This window comes from Coffea arabica, chromosome 7e (genome assembly GCF_036785885.1).
Source record: "Coffea arabica cultivar ET-39 chromosome 7e, Coffea Arabica ET-39 HiFi, whole genome shotgun sequence".
Classification (NCBI taxonomy): Eukaryota; Viridiplantae; Streptophyta; class Magnoliopsida; order Gentianales; family Rubiaceae; genus Coffea; species Coffea arabica.
The window spans coordinates 25,366,408-25,384,314 of NC_092323.1; the positions used below are offsets into that span (position 1 = coordinate 25,366,408).

At 40.4% G+C, this 17,907-nt stretch overlaps 1 protein-coding gene across 1 annotated transcript; it reads left to right on the top strand.

The window, feature by feature from the left end:
- The first annotated feature begins 13,351 nt into the window (after positions 1-13,351).
- On the top strand, positions 13,352-15,272 carry LOC113701239 (protein DECREASED SIZE EXCLUSION LIMIT 1-like). The gene is made up of 4 exons (XM_072060112.1): positions 13,352-13,461; positions 14,172-14,254; positions 14,363-14,454; positions 15,138-15,272. The coding sequence occupies exons 1-4, from the start codon at positions 13,397-13,399 to the stop codon at positions 15,270-15,272; spliced, it is 375 nt and encodes a 124-aa protein (XP_071916213.1). The 5' UTR covers positions 13,352-13,396.
- Positions 15,273-17,907: the final 2,635 nt, after the last annotated feature.

Genomic DNA, 17,907 nt, shown 5'->3' on the forward strand with positions numbered 1-17,907 from the left:
AAAACCTTCTCTTTGGTGTTAGTGAGTGATTTGGTGAAGTTTTCTTGGAGAGCTAAGGTGTCCTACAACTTCCCCTCTCTTGTTTACTAGGTAAGTGATGCTTAAACTTCCTCCTATACTTAATGATGTGTAATTTGTGCCTAATGGGAGCTAAAGTGATGGATTATGTGATTTATTTCTTGGTTTGTGATGAATTGATGAAGTTTTTAATTTATTGGTGAATTTTCTGGTTTACTATGATCATGATGGTGTGACTATCTATGATGATTGGAAATGATGTGTAATAACTCTAGTAGGTGTAAATGATTGATAATTGCAAGCAATTTTTGGTTTGGAAGAAAATTTGGAAAATTAGGGTTCTTGGTTCTTCATTCTGTCCGAAATTTTTGGTCCTAGATAGAGGCCGAATTGGCCTTTGCTTAAAACATGAAAGTTGTAGGTATTGATGTGTTTGAGGTGCTTGTAAAATTTCAGGTCATTTGGATTAGTGTAGAGTGAGAAATGTCGATTTTACTGTTGTTGTTCTGGGTTCATCAGGATGTTAGAACTGCGTCTGAAATGGATTGTTTTGACTGGAATTGTTTTGGATTTGGGTGTTGAGGTCTTCTGATTAAATGTAACTTAATGTCTTAGCTACCATATGCCTTTGGAATTTCTGCATTTGGACCTGTTTAGACTGAGTTGTACTGATTACAGCATAGTGTAATTTGTAAACCTGCAATCACGGTTCTGGTTTGTTATTTGGCATATTTGACTTAGTTGTGCTGGGATTTGGACTGAGTGGCCTTCTTCAACATTGTAGCCCCTTAAGTTCTAAATCTTTCTGTAAAGTTTTAGGTCAAACGGAGTAGTGTATTATGAGTTATAGACAGAACACTCAGGCCTGTTTTTAGACATTAGTTTGGGTACGTTTGGAATTTCAGCTTCTGACCGTGGGGTTTTTGTTTTGATTCCGTACGATCTGGGTGTCAACCCCTTCATAATAAATGTAGATCTTGGTCTCAGCTTCGAAACGGTATAAAGTGCGTTAAAATCCGAGTTCCGTAGCTTCCGTTATGACCAAAACAAGATTGATCGTCAGAACTGCCTTGTATCTGGACAGTTCTGACGGGTACTTTGGCACTCAATTTTCGTTCTGTTCTGAGTGGATTCAGGTCTTGGCCAAAACATCAAAGTTTTAGCCTTATGTCTCAGATTTCTAATGCCTTTGGAATTTCCTGATTTGGACTTGTGAGCTAGAAGTTATGGTCTAGTAACCAGACCTTGTCTGTCATTCAAAATACGAACTTCTGGTACCGTTTTCCATGATTTCGACTTGTTTTGAGTCGGATCTAGTTTAAAGTGTCTTCATGAGAATTGTAGGCCTTTCTCATAGCTTCGAAACGGTGTCTCGCTCACCTTGATCTGATATGTCTAGCCTAACTTTTGATCAAGACGGTTTGAGATGGCCGATTTGGCCGTTTCCATTTGCCGTTCCGCGCGAGTGCGTGCGCCCTTTTGCCGATTCAGCACTTACGTGTGCCGATTTTTGCCGTTTTGCTTGTTTTGGATCTGTTTGTAGCCGTTAGTGATATAATGTGATAAAATCTTCTATTTCAGACAGTGGTGAGCTAGGCGGAGCCGGTGGGGCCCACTACTAGCGAACACGCGAAGCGATTTTCTTTAGTACTACTTTTGGTATTTTGAGTAAGTATTCAGGCCGCTCTTACGTGTTAGTTGCTTATGTGTTTCGATATACATGAAAAGGGTATCTAGGCGAGGGTGTACTTTATCGCACTCGACCTAAACCCGAATTTGTGCACATATTTGTACATGACATATGTATGTGACTCATTTTGGAACTCAACCCCTTGAGCTTGTGGCTCGGGGTGACTTTTGAATAATTTTGTGACGTTTGTGAGTTTGGGGCCCGATCTCGTGACCTAGATGGACTATTCGAGCCGGTTAGGGCTTGGTCGAAGTCAGTCCAACTTAGTCTGAGGTCACCAAGTTTGTGAATCCGGTTCACCGAGACTGTGGACCAAGTTTGTGACCCGAGCTTGTGACTCAAGCTCAAGTTTGTGATTTCGTTCGCCCGGACAAGTTTGTGAGGTGACTGGCCAGTGAGGGTGATAAGGTGTCGGTGGGTGTACAAGTGAAGTTCTACGGACCATTAGTTGAGGTCGACGGAGTGTCGGCAGGAGATCATACATGGCACATGAATTGGCTTTGGAGCCACATGTATCCTTATTATGTGATGTTACTTTTCTGCTTTTGCTTTACTCCTACTGTGTAAATGTGGTTACGTGAAATTTACGTTTTACCCTGTTTACTTACTAAGCTTCTAGCTTACCCCGTTTCCTTTGTTTTCCTTAGCAGGGGACGACGCGGGGAACTTTGGGACTCTGCTGTTAGTATAGTTAGGTCTCGTTTGTAATAGTTGGACAGTTAGGATGTTTGTTCTAGTTTTGGTGGTTTGTATAAGGACTCTCCTTAGGGTCTACCTTCTACTGGTTGTTGTTATAGTATATTAGAGAGGTTTGACTTGATGCTTTTGAAGATGTAAATAGAAATTTTGTGGTTGTATATATTATGAATTGTGTTCTTGTGGTTTAATATAGTTTTATTAGCTTTAAGTTTTGAGTCCTGGCGCGAGTTAGGCAGGCGGCCCGCCGATACCCTTGGGTTCGCCCTTGGGAGAAGTGGGGTCGTCACACCTCACTTCATTCTGTTTCATTTCCTTTGATTCTTATTAATCTTTCTCCCTTGTGCAGTGACAAGAGTCTCGGATCTGATCGTCTCAGGAGCTGTCTCGGTGGCCAAACGACCACAAAAACGCAAGGCCCCTGTTCAGACCTCCGGGGCTCAAAAGAAAAAGAGCGCTCCTGTCACTTCGACCCCAACCCCATTGAACACCATTCCAGAGAATACCTCCAGGACCTCGGCCATTTCGGAGGGGGTGGCCACTCATGGTGTGACCGTCGTCGCTCCGCCTCCTCTGGGCCGAAGCAGATCCAAGCCCCAGAGGGGTCCGTCACGGGGTCTTCCCTCTGGAATCGACACTTCGTCCAGCCCGTGCCTGAAGGGGAGGACAAGAGACATATCGGTTGGCGCTGGTGCCCAGAGTGGGATGTCTCCGTCAATGACAGATGCAGAGATCCCCGAGTTGCCCATCACCTCCTTATCCACTCCAGTCTGCCCTGAGATCGCTCCTTCGCCAAGAAACTTACCGCAAAAGTGCTAATGCAGAGCACTTCGGTGGCGTGGGCTTCTACTTCTGCTTTTTTGTCCGAACTCATGCAAAGGTATACCAACAGGATGAAGAACCAGCCTCCAACCGAGCTTATGGACAAGGTATCTCGGCTCGAGAAGGAACTTGAAGTCGCCGCAGAAGAAAAAGCACAACTCCAAAAGCAGCACGACACCGCGGTAGCTGAGGTGGAGCACTTCAAGGCCACCATGAACTCCCTAGAGACTACTCTGGACGAAGAGAAGAAACGGCTGTCCAAGGAAGAGCGGTCTTCTCAGGAAGCCATAGAAAAGGCCGGCAGTTCGGCAGTCGAGGCTTCCGCTCTTCCGAGACCTTCAAAAGTGACCTCGTCGAGCTAACGCTGGCGAACTTTATCTTCGGCTATACGTCAGCCGTTCAGGACGCCGCTTCCTTCCTTACTCCAGAGGATTTGGACGTGTTGAAAAACAAGCCTAATTTTAATGATGATGCCAAAGAACTATGCGTTCGCATAGCCGAGGGTATCCAGTCTGGAAGAAACCTTGCTGAAGTTAGAGAGGAGTTCAACCGTGAGATGGAGGACTTCGAACAGGTGCCAAGTGACGGGCTTGGTGGGGGCACTGAAGGAGGCGAGTCTGGTGGTGACAAGGCAAAAGGTTCGGCCAGGGCGAGGGGATCGTAGAAAGTTTAGACTGTACCTTAATTTTTTGTCTACTCCACCGAGGCTAAGCTTTTAGGAAAGTTTCGAGACCTCAGTTTTTCACACTTGTAATTTCTTTCCTGACAATCTATAAGAATTGTCTTTTTGTTCCATTCGTGTCTTATATCTTGTCCCCTTCTTTTCTTTAATAACACCTCAGTGGTACTTAAGAAAATAATGAAATAACAACGAATTATAAAAGGACAATAAAATATGAATTTAAGGGTAATACAACTTAAGGTTCTCGGCGTGCCAAATTCGGGGTACAAGAGTACCATCTCGGTAAGCCAATTTACAATATCCGTTCTGACTAGCTTGAACTACACGATATAGGCCCTCCCACTTCGGAGTTAACTTGCCGAGAGGTTCAGATCGGCTAACCGAGTTCTTCCTCAAAACGAGGTCACCCGAACTGAACCGCAGATGTTTTACACGAGCGTTGTAGTAGCTAACAAGGATATTTTTATACAGAGCCACGCGGGCTGCCACGGCATCCCTTTTTTCTTCAGCAAGATCAAGATCTGTTCTCCTCTCTTCATCGTTCACCTCGGCAGTGAAGGCTGCCATTCGAGGGTTTGGAGGAATTCAGCAGGGACCACCGCCTCGGAATCGTACGTCAGAGAGAAAGGAGTTTCCTGTGTAGCGGATCTCGGCGTGGTTTGGTAAGACCACAAGATATTGGGGAGTTCGTCTACCCAAGAAGAGCCGAAATGATGTAATCGAGTTTTGATGCCATGGAGTAGCGTCCGATTGAAATTCTCGGCCTACCCATTAGCTTGAGGATGTCTCACCGAAGTGAAGTGTTGTTTGATGTCCAAGTTCTCACACCACTCCTTGAATGGGTTGTCCGCGAACTGTCTCCCATTATCTGAGATGATGACTCAAGATAAACCGAAGCGAAACACTACACTCTTCCAAAAAAATTTCTGGACGGCGAGACCGGTTATGTTTCACAGGGGTTCGGCTTCAACCCACTTAGTAAAATAATTAACGGCCACTACCATATATGTGTAATTACCCACGGCCCGAGGGAAGGGTCCGATGATGTCTGTCCCCCATTGTTTAAAAGGCCAAGGCGAAGTGATAGGGACCATGAGATTAGTTGGCTGATGGTGCTCTGGGGTATGGAGCTGACAGGATGGGCAACAAAGGACCAACAATTGGGCGTCTCGCCGGAGAGTTGGCAAAAAATATCCGAGAAGCAAAGTCTTCTTGACCAACATCAGATAGCCGACGTGAGCACCACAGAGTCTCTCATGTATATCTCGTAGAATTCTCTCTCCGTCTTCGGCCGTGATGCACCGTAGCCAGGGGCCGAGGTAAGATCTCTTATACAGAATATTGTTGCGGAGAGCGTACCGAGGTGCTTTGCGCTGAAGTTTTCTGGCTTCGGCTCGGTCCTCTAGGAGCTCCCTGTGACGACCCCACTTCTCCCAAGGGCGAACCCAAAGGTATCGGCGGGCCGCCTGCCTAGCTCGCGCCAGGACTCAAAACTTAAAGCAACGAAAGCTAGCGAAATCCAAAAGAGTACTATACATATATATGCAATCCCAAAAGAGTTATAAGTACATTCCCCAAAAGTACCTGCTCAAACTATCACATCCGTATAAGTACAACCAAAACCAAAAGGGAGACCCTAAGAAGGGTCCTTATACAAACCACCACAATAAAAACAAACATCCTAATTGTCCGCTATTACAAGCAAGTCTAACTATACTATACTAGTGTAAGTGCCCAAACGTACCCGCGTCGGCCCCTGCTAAGGAAAACAAAAGGAATAGGGTAAGCTAAAAGCTTAGTAAGTAAACAGGGGCAAAAGCGTAAATTTCACGTAACATCAATTACACAGTAAGAGTAAAGCAAAAGCAGAAAAGTAACATCACATAATAAGGATACGGGTGGCTCCAAAGCCAAGTCATTTGCCATGCGTGATCTCCTGTCGACACTCCGTCGACCATAAATAAGGTCCGTAGAACTTCACTTGTACACCCACCGACACCTTATCACCCTCACTGGCCAGTCACCTAACAAACTTGCCCAGGCGAACGAAATCACAAACTTGAGCTTGAGTCGCAAGCTCGGGTCACAAACTTGGTGACCTCAATCCAAGTTGGACTGACTTCGACCAAGCCCTAACCGGCTCGAATAGTCCATCTAGGTATTGAGTTCAACCACAAACTCACAAAATTCACAAAAGTATTCAAAAGTCACCCCGAGCCACAAGCTCAAGGGTTTTTGTTCCAAAATTTCTCACATACATATGTCATGTACAAATTGGTGCGTAAATTAGGGTCTAGATCGAGTGCGATTAAGTACACCCTCGCCTAGGTACCCTTTTTACACATAACGAAACACATAAACAACTAACACATAAGAGCGGCCTGAATACTTACTCAAAATATCAAAAGTAGTATAAAGGCGGAATTCACTTTGTGTGTTGGCTAGTAGTGGGCCCCACCGGCACCGCCTAGCTCACCACTGTCTGAAATCGAAGATTATGTCACAATATATCACAAACGGCAACTAACGTACTTGAAATAAGCCAAACGGCAAAATTGGCACGCGCAAGTGCGGAAACGGCAAAACGGCCGCACACGTCCGCGCAGAACGGCAAACGGAAATGGCCAAATCGGCCATCTCAAACCGTTTTGGTCAAAATTAGGCTAGGAATATCGGATCAAGGTACATGAGGTACCGTTACGAAGCTAAGAGGAAGGGCTACAATGTTCATGAAGACATCGCAACCCAGATCTCAATGGGTATAGGTGAAAATTGCGTGAAACAGTTCCAGCTGTTTCATTGCGAGTTACCAAACAGGCCCTGTTTACAAGGCCGTAACTCACGGCTCAGAAATCGAAATTAAGAAATTCCAAAGGCGTTGGAAAGCTGAGACATAAGGCTAAAACTTTGATGTTTTGGCCAAGACTTGAATCCATTCAGAACAGAACGAAAATCGAGTGCCAAAGTACCCGTCAGAACTGTCCAAAAACCGGGCAGTTCTGACGAGCGATATTGTTTTGATCATAACCGGAGCTACGGAACTCTATTTTCGACGTACTTTATACCGTTTCGAAGCTGAGATCAAGATCTAAACTTCTTATGAAGGAGTCGGCACCCAGATCGAACTCTATAAAAATCGAAAAGTCATGGGCAGAAACAAAATCAGAAAACGCGTAGAACCAGAGGGTCAAAACAGGCTTGAGCATTTCGTCGATAACTCAGGCTACGCTAATCCGATTGACCTGAAATTTTGCAGGTATACTCAGGACTCAAGGGGCTACGACTTTCATGTTTTATGAAACTTCTGAATCAGCACGGAACATTAAGAAAAATGGAGCTCAAGTTCAGGTTCTGGGTTGCCCTGTTTACCCATTTTGCCGGTTTCAAATGTCGCAAACATACGGTTCGTTTTCATGGTTCTTATGCAGGTTTTTCAACCACTTTTGTACCAAATAAACACACATATACTAACATCTAAATGGCCTACAAATGGTCCGAAATTCCCCTCCCAAGTCAATACCAAATTTAACAATCATCAACCACAATCCCTAACCAAATTTCATTTGCACCAATGAACTTAATCCAACCTCTCACTAACCAAACTCTATCTCACTAACCATAAGCTAAGCTAAATTAGCCTAATGGAGTTTAGGGTTTCTTAACCCAAATCAGCTTTTTGCAAGTAACCAACCAAATCAAGTGAGGCAATTCATCAAACATAACCACTACAAGTCCATTTCTCAACTAAAACAAGTAAGGAAAGCATTAGCAAGAAACCCAAATTCTTTCCTCTTCTTGGCCGAATTTTCAGCAACCAAATAACACTAAAATTAACCAAAGTACTCCATAAAAACATGTGATAGGCATAAGAGGTACCACAATCAAGCACAACTAGGGTCCTATGCCAAAATAACCACTAGTTCATCAAACAATAATCAACTTAAGTCTTCAAATAGACTTTCTTACCTTTGATTCAAGCTTTGTAGATGATCACCCACAACAATCAAGTGCTCAAGTTGTTTCTCCAAGATCCAAACTCAAGATTGAAGAGCAAAAATGATGCACCAAAGCAAGCTTTCCTTTTCTTTTTTCTTTCTCTTCTCACGGCTCTCACTCTCTCTTATTCTCTTAGTTTTTGTTTTGTTTTATTTCTCTTGTCTCTCTTATAGTTGTAAGACAACATATTAGTCAAAGCTTTGGAAGATATTTCTTATGGCTAGCCAATCACATAAATGCTTTATTTGTTGTTTTCACCCTTGCACTTCAACTTTCTCTTTCATATACATTTTCCCTCAAACATTTGATAACCTTTCAATTTACTCCATAAGTCATAACTTAATCTAATCTAAAACATATAATCACGCTTAATTATTTCACTAATCACTTTCTCATCTTAGTCACTTACACTTAAGCATACTTTATCCCACATAAAAGTAGTTAAACAATAACTTTTTGTCAAGGACAAAATTAGGTTTAAACCCACTTAAAACTTCTAATAAATCATAACATTAGGAATTTTGCTCACTTAGGGTTTCTAACCTTCTTAAAATTAATTAACCTATACCAAATGGATTAAATCCTATACCTTCCCACACTAGTGGGTCCCACATCCGATATACGTTCTTAATTTCTCAAAAACTAACCAATACTAGAAAAATCATCTAAGAACTATATTTACTCATAAATTAGGGTTTTCTTCTTAGCCCTAACCCTAATATCAACTTATGAACGGTCTGGGTCCTCACACTCCCCCTGACCTAGGAACCGGATCAATGGACCCATCCAGGTATCTCCCGGATAAACAGCGTACACCATTCCTTCGAGATAGCCAGGTTCAGTCAAGATCTCGACCAAGACTGTCTTATTCAAAGTTGAAAAAGAAGTGGAAGCCAGGCGAGACCGCTCGGCTTGTTTGTTCTGTGACTGGGGTATTCTTTGGATTTCAAAAGACTCGAAATATGCAATGGGTTGGTGGATTTTAGAGAGGTAGCATTACATCACCTCCTCTCTGGCTTCATACTCACCCAGTATTTGACAAAGAACGAGTTAGGAGTCACTGTTCACCAATATATGCCGAGCATCTAGCTTCCGTGCTAGCTGTAATCTGGCGATGACTACTTCGTACTCGGTTTCATTGTTGGAGGTGACAAAGTCGAACCGAAGGGTATATGAACACAGCTCCCTTGCGGGTCTTCGAGGAGCAAACCTGCTCCACTACCCTCGCTATTAGATGAGCCGTCTACATGTAAGATCCATTGCCGAGGCTCAACGGAATCCGAAGTCACATCTTTTTTTTCACCAAAAGTGAACTCGGCTAAGAAGTCCGCGAGAACCTGTGCTTTGATAGCTTTCCGAGACTCGTAAGATAGGTCATACTCCCCTAACTGAACGGCCCACTTGGTAAGTCGTCCGGATGCTTTAGGGCGCGATAAAATCTGCCGAAGAGGCTAATCCGTCCTCAGGCACACGTGATGAGCTAGAAAATAAGGTTTCAACCTGCGTGCCGCATGAATTAGGGCTAGCACAAGCTTCTCGGCTTGGGCATATCTGGTCTCGGATCCTCGAAGAACCCGACTAACATAATAAATAGGCATCTGTACACCCTTCTCTTGTATCAGTACAGCATTCACTGCTTCATCAGTGACGGACAAGCACAAGAACAACTTGTCCCCGGGCTGAGGTGAAGTGAGAGTAGGAGATGATGTAAGAACTGCTTCATTTGTTCAAAGGCCTGCTAGCATTCTTCTGTCCAGAAAAACTTATCAGCCTTTTTCAGGACTTTGAAAAATGGCAGTGCCTTAGATGCTAACTAGGACAAGAATCTGTTCAAGGCCGCCAATCGTCCGTAAGTCATTGCATATCTTGTGTACACCGAGGTGAAGACATCTCCTGAATTGCCTTTATCTTGTCAGGATTTACTTCTATGCTCCGGCGTGACATGAGGTACCCCAAGAATTTTCCCGAGATTACTCCGAATACGCACTTCTTAGGGTTTAGCATCATTCGCGTGTCACGGAGGACTCCAAGGACCTCTCTTACGTCGAATAGGAAAGCTGAGGTCTCCTTGCTCTTTAAAAGAATATCATCAACATACGTCTCGACATTTCAGCCAATCTGAGATTTGAAAACCTGGTTGATCAACTTCTGATATGTTGCTCCGGCATTCTTCAGGCCGAAAGGCATGGTTGTGTAACAGTAGACTCCTTGATCTGCGAAGAAAGCCGTCTTCTCTTGGTTCTCTTCATTCATCCCTATATGGTGGCAACCTTTAAAGACATCCAGGAAGCAGAGGACCTCATACCCCATTGCCGAGTCCACCAAGGTGTCTATTTTCGGCAGTGGGTAATAATCTTTTGGACAGGCCTTATTCAGATCTGTAAAGTCCACACACATTTTTCACCCTCCGGCATATTTTGTCAGGGTGAGATCAACTCTTCTTGGGTTTGGAATGTCTACACAAACGAGAGAATCAAAAACTTTCTCTAGCTAGCTACTCAAAACAAAGACGAAACATCACTCAAGATGGCTCGTGTCAGGTCTGTCCTGTAATAGGGGAAAAAACACAGCATATTTTGTGTTTTTGCCTTACTGCACCCTCTACTTGGCATCAATTAATGATTCCTAATTGTCCTTCCTTCGTAAAGGGATTTAATTCTCAACTTTGGCTGAAGACTAGTTGTTTAAATAAGTCTCTTCCACCCTTCTTCAAACTTTCTTGGAGATCTGTTATGTCCTTTGACTGTTGGTTTCTATGAAACAATAGAACAAGAGGATATTTGAAGGTCAAAGCAACCCTCATTAATATATATAGTCTATGTGTGAATGCCATTCTCTTCAATTGAGTTCAATTGCTGAGGTGACGCGCTGCGATTGGTCGATTGGTGGCAGTCCTCCAATTGATTCCAATTTGATGAGTTGTCGTTCTCTGATTCGTCGATTAGTGGTAGTCCTCTCAATTGTTTATGAAAATGGTGATGTGGTGAGTTTTGATTGGATGGGAGGTGGTAGTCCTCTAATTGTATGTGGGATTGTGTTAAAATTTGGCCTCTTTTTTTTTTAACAATAAATCATGTTAACAACAAATTGGGCTCTCTTTTTTTTTTGTTGTCCAACAAATCCTGTTTAGCTACCAAAATTTCGCAATTAATCGTTATTAATAATAATGTCATTTTTTTCACCTAACAAATCGTGTTTAATTATCGATTTTTTGCTATTAATTGATTTTTTTGCCCAACAAATCATATTAACAAAATTTTTGGCTCCTTTTTTTGTTGTCCAACAAATCATGTCTAATTACCAATTTTTTGTAATTAATTGTTAATAACTAATTAATAACATCATGTTTTTGGTCGCTCAACAAATCGTGTTTAATTAACAATTTTTTTGCAATTATTAGCAAAAAATTGACTTCTTTTTTGTGGTTGCCCAAAAAATCACATTTAATTATCAAATTTTTTTCAAATGTTATTAAAAAATGTCCTCGCTTATTTTGGATTGTCCAACAAATCACATTTAACTATCAATTTTTTTTTGCAATTACTTGTTAATTAATTAATTAATTAATAATTTCACTTTTTTATTGCCTAACAAATCATATTTAATTACCATTTTTTGCAATTAAAATACTTTTTTTTGGTTGCCAAATGAACCACATCTAATTACCAAACTTTTGCAATCAATTGTTGGATTTTTAGGCATGCAATTGCCTAACAAGTAATTTTAATTACCATTTCTTCTATATTAACCATATAGATAAAGAGGGAAAGCCCCCTGCCACCTAGGATGGTCGTCCGCCCATGTGCCAACTGGAGATTGGCTGGAGGTGATATGGCACTTGGTTGTCCTCCCTCTTGTATTTGTTTGAGGGCTTTTCTTCTTCTTTCCCCCGATAAACCAAAGGACGTCGTCTGTTCCTTCTTCTTTTTTTCTGTCTTTCAAAACGTAGCAGCATCAATCAATGTCAAGAGCTCTTGAAGACTGGTTCCTATACAAAACTCCATTTTGTCCTCTAGACAAAACTCCATTTTTTCCATGAGACCCAGAAGTCTCCCCTCAATTTCCGGCATTTGATTGTACTTGGGAGAGATTGTAATCTCGATTGGAGGGTCCATATTTTTTTCTTCTTCTGAGGAGTGGGTGCTTAGAATTTGATGGACTATGGGCTCGAGATAGAAAATGGTTGGTAATCTTCTTCCCCTTCCACTCCCGGTTCTCTCTCTTGTTCTTCTTCATCTTCCTCCCTCCCTCGAGTCTCTTTATGGGTCTCTTTTTTTGTTTGGCTACTCACAAATTTTATTTTCTCCCCTTTATTTTCCCTTTTTTTTATGCATAGTTTCTTCCCTTTTTGTTGCCGTGACTTTCCTGTAATTTTTTTTGGGGTAACTCAAAAAATCTTCAACAGCCTCTAAGAAGAGGAAATATAAGGGTTTTGTGTTGAAGTTTTTCTTTTGGGTTCCATTTGGTTTGTTTCTCATCATTTCATCCTATGCTGGTTTCTTTTTGCTCCTACTTGCTTGCTGTGTTTGCTGGTGATTTCAGACCCCAACAGCCTGAGAATAGGAGAGTTTTGCAGCGATTTCTCGAAAATTACTAGGCTCAGGGATATGGTTGACGAAGAAGAGGATGAAAAAGAGAGATTGAAGAAGGCCTGAAATTCTAGGGCTTGTAGCGGCCAAAACTTGATAGGCATGTGGATTCCTAAAGCGCCTAATAATTTTTTCCCCACAATTCGAGAAAATTTTATACTATGATGGCTCTAAAAATACAGAGTTTTCAATCTGAATCTATCAATTTTTTGTGCTCGCCCAGATTCTTCTCTCTCTCTCTCTCTCTCTCTCTGTATATATGGGTCTCTGTTGGTAATCAGTTTTTCCATCGCTGCCTTCTAGACCTGGTGATGAGATCTTCTCTGAAGGTTCTTTTTTATTTTTATTTGTTTTGATAATTTTTCCTTTTCTTGAAATTTCTTTAATTTTTTATTGGTTATATTTTGATTTTTTTGTGGTTCGATTTTTAAATCTCAAATATCAAAAGTGCTTTACCCCATATTTTTATGACCATGGATCCTTTTAGTTTTAGTTTATCCTTACAATCATTAATGATCTAAGATTTTAGTTCCGAGGACTTGGACCATGGAGGGGTTTTGTCTTAGCTGTTTGGCATTCTCCATTTTCTTTCTCACCATGTAAATGGTCTCTCACTTTCTTAAACTTTGACTCTTTCAATGATGACCTGCACTTTCTTTGCAAAGTGACCTGTTGAATGCTCTGGATTACTATCATGGAAATAAAATTTGCTGGTAATTTCTATTTATTTCATATATACTGAAGGCTCATCTTATTTATTTTTTTGCTTACCCCCTCCCCCCTCTTCTTTTCTATGTTAATGAAAGTGTGACAATATGTAGGCTAGCCTTGTGGTTGTCTCCCTTTATTTTCCATGCAGGAAGTTCTGTCTATCCGCCCCTAATTTGATATCTCACCCCAGGAATGTGCATGGCGCTTCAAGCATTTTTATCTCTTGAATCACAGGGCTACCTAAATGTTTTGACCGGGTTTGTCTTCATTTAATTTGCTCATTTTTTTGTCTTGGGACTCAGCTTCTATTGCAATAGGGTGGAAAGGCTTATAGAATTGGGGGAAGGGCTTGTGCTCATGATGGCATGACAACAAATGATTGGGGAAACCCATGAATGCTGTCTTTATCATTGGATATTTCCTGATGAGTGTGGTTCAGGTTTCCTTAAAGAATGATTTAACTGGTTGAAGCTGCTCCCACCTCTGTCGCTCATCTTAACTGATAAAAATCACCCAAACTTTTTTTGCATTCAGGTTACTACTCCTTACCAAAAATCTTAGCTTTTAGATATGAAGCAAGGTCACCATATGAACAAGAAACTTTTGGTCAAAGCTTCATGGTTTTTTTTTTTGAAAAAAGACACATAAAGTACGGCCCCTTTATTGATATATAACATCCAGCCTTTTCTTTGTCATCCTTTGGTCTTGGAATTATGATTCTTGTCACAAAAATGGTACAATTGACAACCTTTTTCCCCCTAAAAAACCATGTCTCTATGACTGTTTGCTGCATTTTATCTGATTAAACGGCTTTATTATTTTTTGTGTTGCTGTGATTGGTAGATGCTTGATGTCACTGGAACAGTTGCTTAGAGTCTGCATAGAGCAGATGTACCTTACATCTAATTGAAATTCTTGAACTATCAAATGAAGTTTATTGACTCCCTTTATATTTTCAATATTTTAGATATGAGGATGGTTCCATGGCTTGGTGGGATGTAAGGAATCCAGGGGTTCCAATGAATTCTGTTAAGTTTCATAAAGAACCAGGTATAGTGGTGCTGGCTCCATATACATCATGTTATTTGTTGATTGCAACTTCTCTCTCCCCAAGAAACCTAACAAAAAAAAAATTGAGATCTCGTTCCTTTTTTGCAGTTTTGAGCCTTTGTATTGATGCGGCATGCAGTGGTGGTATCTCTGGAGCTGTTGATGAAAAACTTGTGTTTTTCTCTTTGGATTATCAATTGGTGAATTCAGGCTTGATAAATTCTTATCCCTAGCATGTCAAGTGACTTTATTGCATGGCATTTTTACACTTTCAGCTAACAGGATGTGGCATGCTGCTGTTAGTCATTGCTGTCTTTGCCTTGCAAAAAAGAAATATAAGAGAAGATAAAAACATCATGTGCCATTTGTTGGCAGCTCCTCTATGGTGTTTTCATTTCTTGTTCTTGAAGTAAATTTGATGCTAATATACCTCAATCCAGCAATCTTTTCTTTTGCAATTGATGACTATTTAACATCAGAAGGTGCCTATTTTGAACTTTAATTTTCTTAGTGTGAGGGTTACTGTTTTCCTTAATTTTGCATTCTTGACTTCCAAGTGGTCTCATAATAGTCTCCTCCTCGTCTGGCAAATGCCAAGTGATCACGAGATGTTATGCTCGTTTGTAATGTGTTAGATGCACCTTACTTAAAAACAAGTTCAGAACTTTCTGGTTTGCACCTTTGAAGGATTTAAATTGCAGTTGGTCTAAAAATGATGATTGAATTGTAGTTTGAACTTGAGCTGCATGTGATAGGCATCATTGACATGCAATATTTCTTTGAGCAGCGGCCAGCGGGCAGGAGGAAGAGACTTTTGGTCATTTTTAATGTCTTGAATTTCAAATTTCTAAGTTATTCATCTTTCTACTGGCTTGCGATATAGGGATCAGCACTGGTCAAGAAAGAAATTACATTGGAGCGACCTGGAATAGCAGGAACATCAATCCGGCCAGATGGCAAAATTGATGCATTTGCTGGCTGGGATCACCGGTTAGTCACTCTTGGACTTTTTTTGTGAGCCGTCCTGTTCAGAAAAATCATCTTTATTTTTTTCATATGGTAGCTCATCAGTAATTCATGTAATTTTTGTGAATATTAACATATATATTTGTGATATCAATTCAATTGTGAATATTAACATCAATGTTGGGCCATTGAAATTATAATTTTACCCTTATTGCTCCCCAAATTTTACAAATTCTATTATAAAGGATCTTTCTTTTGAATGCCCTGTGAGTGTAAAATAGATTCCACCGTACCTGTACAAGCCTGACAAAGAACAATTTTCTGCTCCGTTTTTGATTGAGAAGCCTGTTGAAATTTTGTTCGTACAATAAGCGGACGAACGTCCATGTATTGCTCGTCGGATCTTGGAGATTTCTATATTATGATTGCTGGTATTTGTGCTGCTATTGCTTTTCGCTTTTTGCTCTTTTGTTATTGGTTTGTTGTTTTTCCACCAGTTATCCAGTCAGACTGCAGAAGAACAGAGCAGGTATCTCCAAGAAAAACTTCTCCCCCATCTTCTTCTTCATAGGCTTTTCTTCCTCTTGATCATCCGCATCTTCGTTCCCCGCCTTTTTTTCATTTTTTTTTTGTGCAAATGTTGATTTAACAAACAAGATTGCTTCCACCTATTATTCTATGGATCTTGATCTTTTTGGGAACTTTCATATTAACGTATGCTTGAACTATTATACACTTTGCAAGGATGAAACCAATAAAAAGCAAATGAAGTTCAAAGGAGTTATCTGAGGTGAAAATTTCCTTCTTTTTTTTCCATGTTGTGCCTAATTTCCATTTTTTCCTTTCTCAGCTATATATGAAATTTATTTTTTTGTGCTGACAGCTGCCACCGAGATGAAAAGGGGAAATAATTGCTAAGAGAGCCTTTAGGTAGATTTTGCTTTTCTTTATATGTTAATTTCTTTTTAGATCAGTTTTTATTCTTTTGATTTTATCTGGTAGTTATTGAATATTTTCTTTCTTTTTTTTCAGGTTTTTTGGTTGTACAAGCGCTTGCTTCATGGTAACTGGTAAGTATACAGAGGAATTAGTGTCTTCTATTTATTTTCTTCCTTTCCGTTTCTTTCTTGACTACTCACACCGTTGTTTAGAGTGGTTTTTTGAAATGTCATTTTCTCATATCTTGCCTAATGGAGTTTTTCTTTGATGTCTGAGGTTTTGTGTGGTTAGAAATTTAGGATCTGATACGTACATAATTGTTTATCTCCATAGTGCTCAAAGGTCCATGTGTTTTAGTGATTACTAAGGTTCCAAGAATTTGATATTTTTCTCCCTTTTTTCTGCTTTTGGAGTTTAGTTGTTTAAGTATTTGTCTCGTTCACATTGCTAATTCGCTATTGTCCTCTAAAAAAAAAAAATTCACAGTAGCCAAGAGGTATCCCCTCGAATTCTGGTTTTGGGCTTTGGATTGTAGAGTGTTACCCGTCATCTAATGCTGAATATGTTGCATGTATGGTCTTAGTTTCTGTACTTAGTGATGTGCCTGCTGAATTTGTAGTTTCCAAAGCTGTGTCATGTAAGTTGTAAGCTTGTTTAAATTGATTTAATAGCTCTATTCTTCTCACAAGTCACTGGAATTATAAGCATTAAGAATAACTTTAGCATGAGGCAATTGGTGCATGCATGGATGATTTCCTATTTCAGTTTTGTCTTTGTGTTCCCATACTAATGGTGCTGTTATATTCATCATCATTGGCTTTTTTTTTTTTGCTCTGCAGGTTCTGCTCTTGGTTCGGTGAATTTCTAGGTACTTTTCCTGTAGGTCCTGTAGTTAGTTTTTTTTAACCCTTTCTTTTTTTTTTTGGGTGTTTTTGTACTAATGATACAGCTTAGTTGATACACATAGTTTTCACAGTAAATGCTAGAAGTACTGAAAATATCTATCTCATTCCACTAAAACTACACAACATTTGCCTGGTGGTTAACTTTCTCAGCCACCAGATCTACGCATGACTTTTAAAAGGAAAGCATTAGCATTAGCTCACTTTGCAATAGTACTTCAGTTCTTTAGTCTTGATTGTTCCCTTCTAATAGACTCCAGGAATCACCAAAAGCTGAATTCACTCAAGGTCATTGTTTCATCCTTTTTTTTTAAGGTCTTTTCATCTTTCTATCTATAGAGTCCTTTAAGTTCTTTAAGATAACAATGGTCAAAGTTAAAATGAACTACAAATGATAGAGAAACTAGGATATTTAAGCACTCAGAGGCACCACCTATTTCTTTATATCTGACTTTTTCCTCTTCTTCTTATGCTTCTTTGACACAGAGATCTTAACCTTCTCTTCAGCTAACTCCTATCCATGTGTACAAGAAGTTAGGAAGCTGATTCTAGCAGTGATAAAATTCAATTTTCCTGGCATGTTCTTTATGGGAAATCACTTGTGTGAATGCAACTATAGATTACCTCATAATCACCAAAAGAATCAGCTCTTCAAAGCACAAAGCCATCTGCTGCAGGTTGGCCTAAACTTTCTTATGTTGACATCTCACAAAATACATTTTTAATAGAACAAACAAGTTGTCCTAGCATTTTCCATGTATTCGTTCATTCGTTTTCAATGCACTCTCTGAGGCATGCTAAATAACTCGATCTCACATTTTTAGTATACTATCTAACTCCCTCTGA

Bases quoted from the DNA above. Each gene is read 5' to 3' on its own strand.
- LOC113701239 (XM_072060112.1), top strand. From the start codon at position 13,397: ATGTGCATGGCGCTTCAAGCATTTTTATCTCTTGAATCACAGGGCTAC. The intron at 13,462-14,171 runs GTTTGTCTTCAT...TCAATATTTTAG, and splicing joins TACCTAAATGTTTTGACCGG to ATATGAGGATGGTTCCATGG. The intron at 14,255-14,362 runs GTATAGTGGTGC...CCTTTTTTGCAG, and splicing joins TAAGTTTCATAAAGAACCAG to TTTTGAGCCTTTGTATTGAT.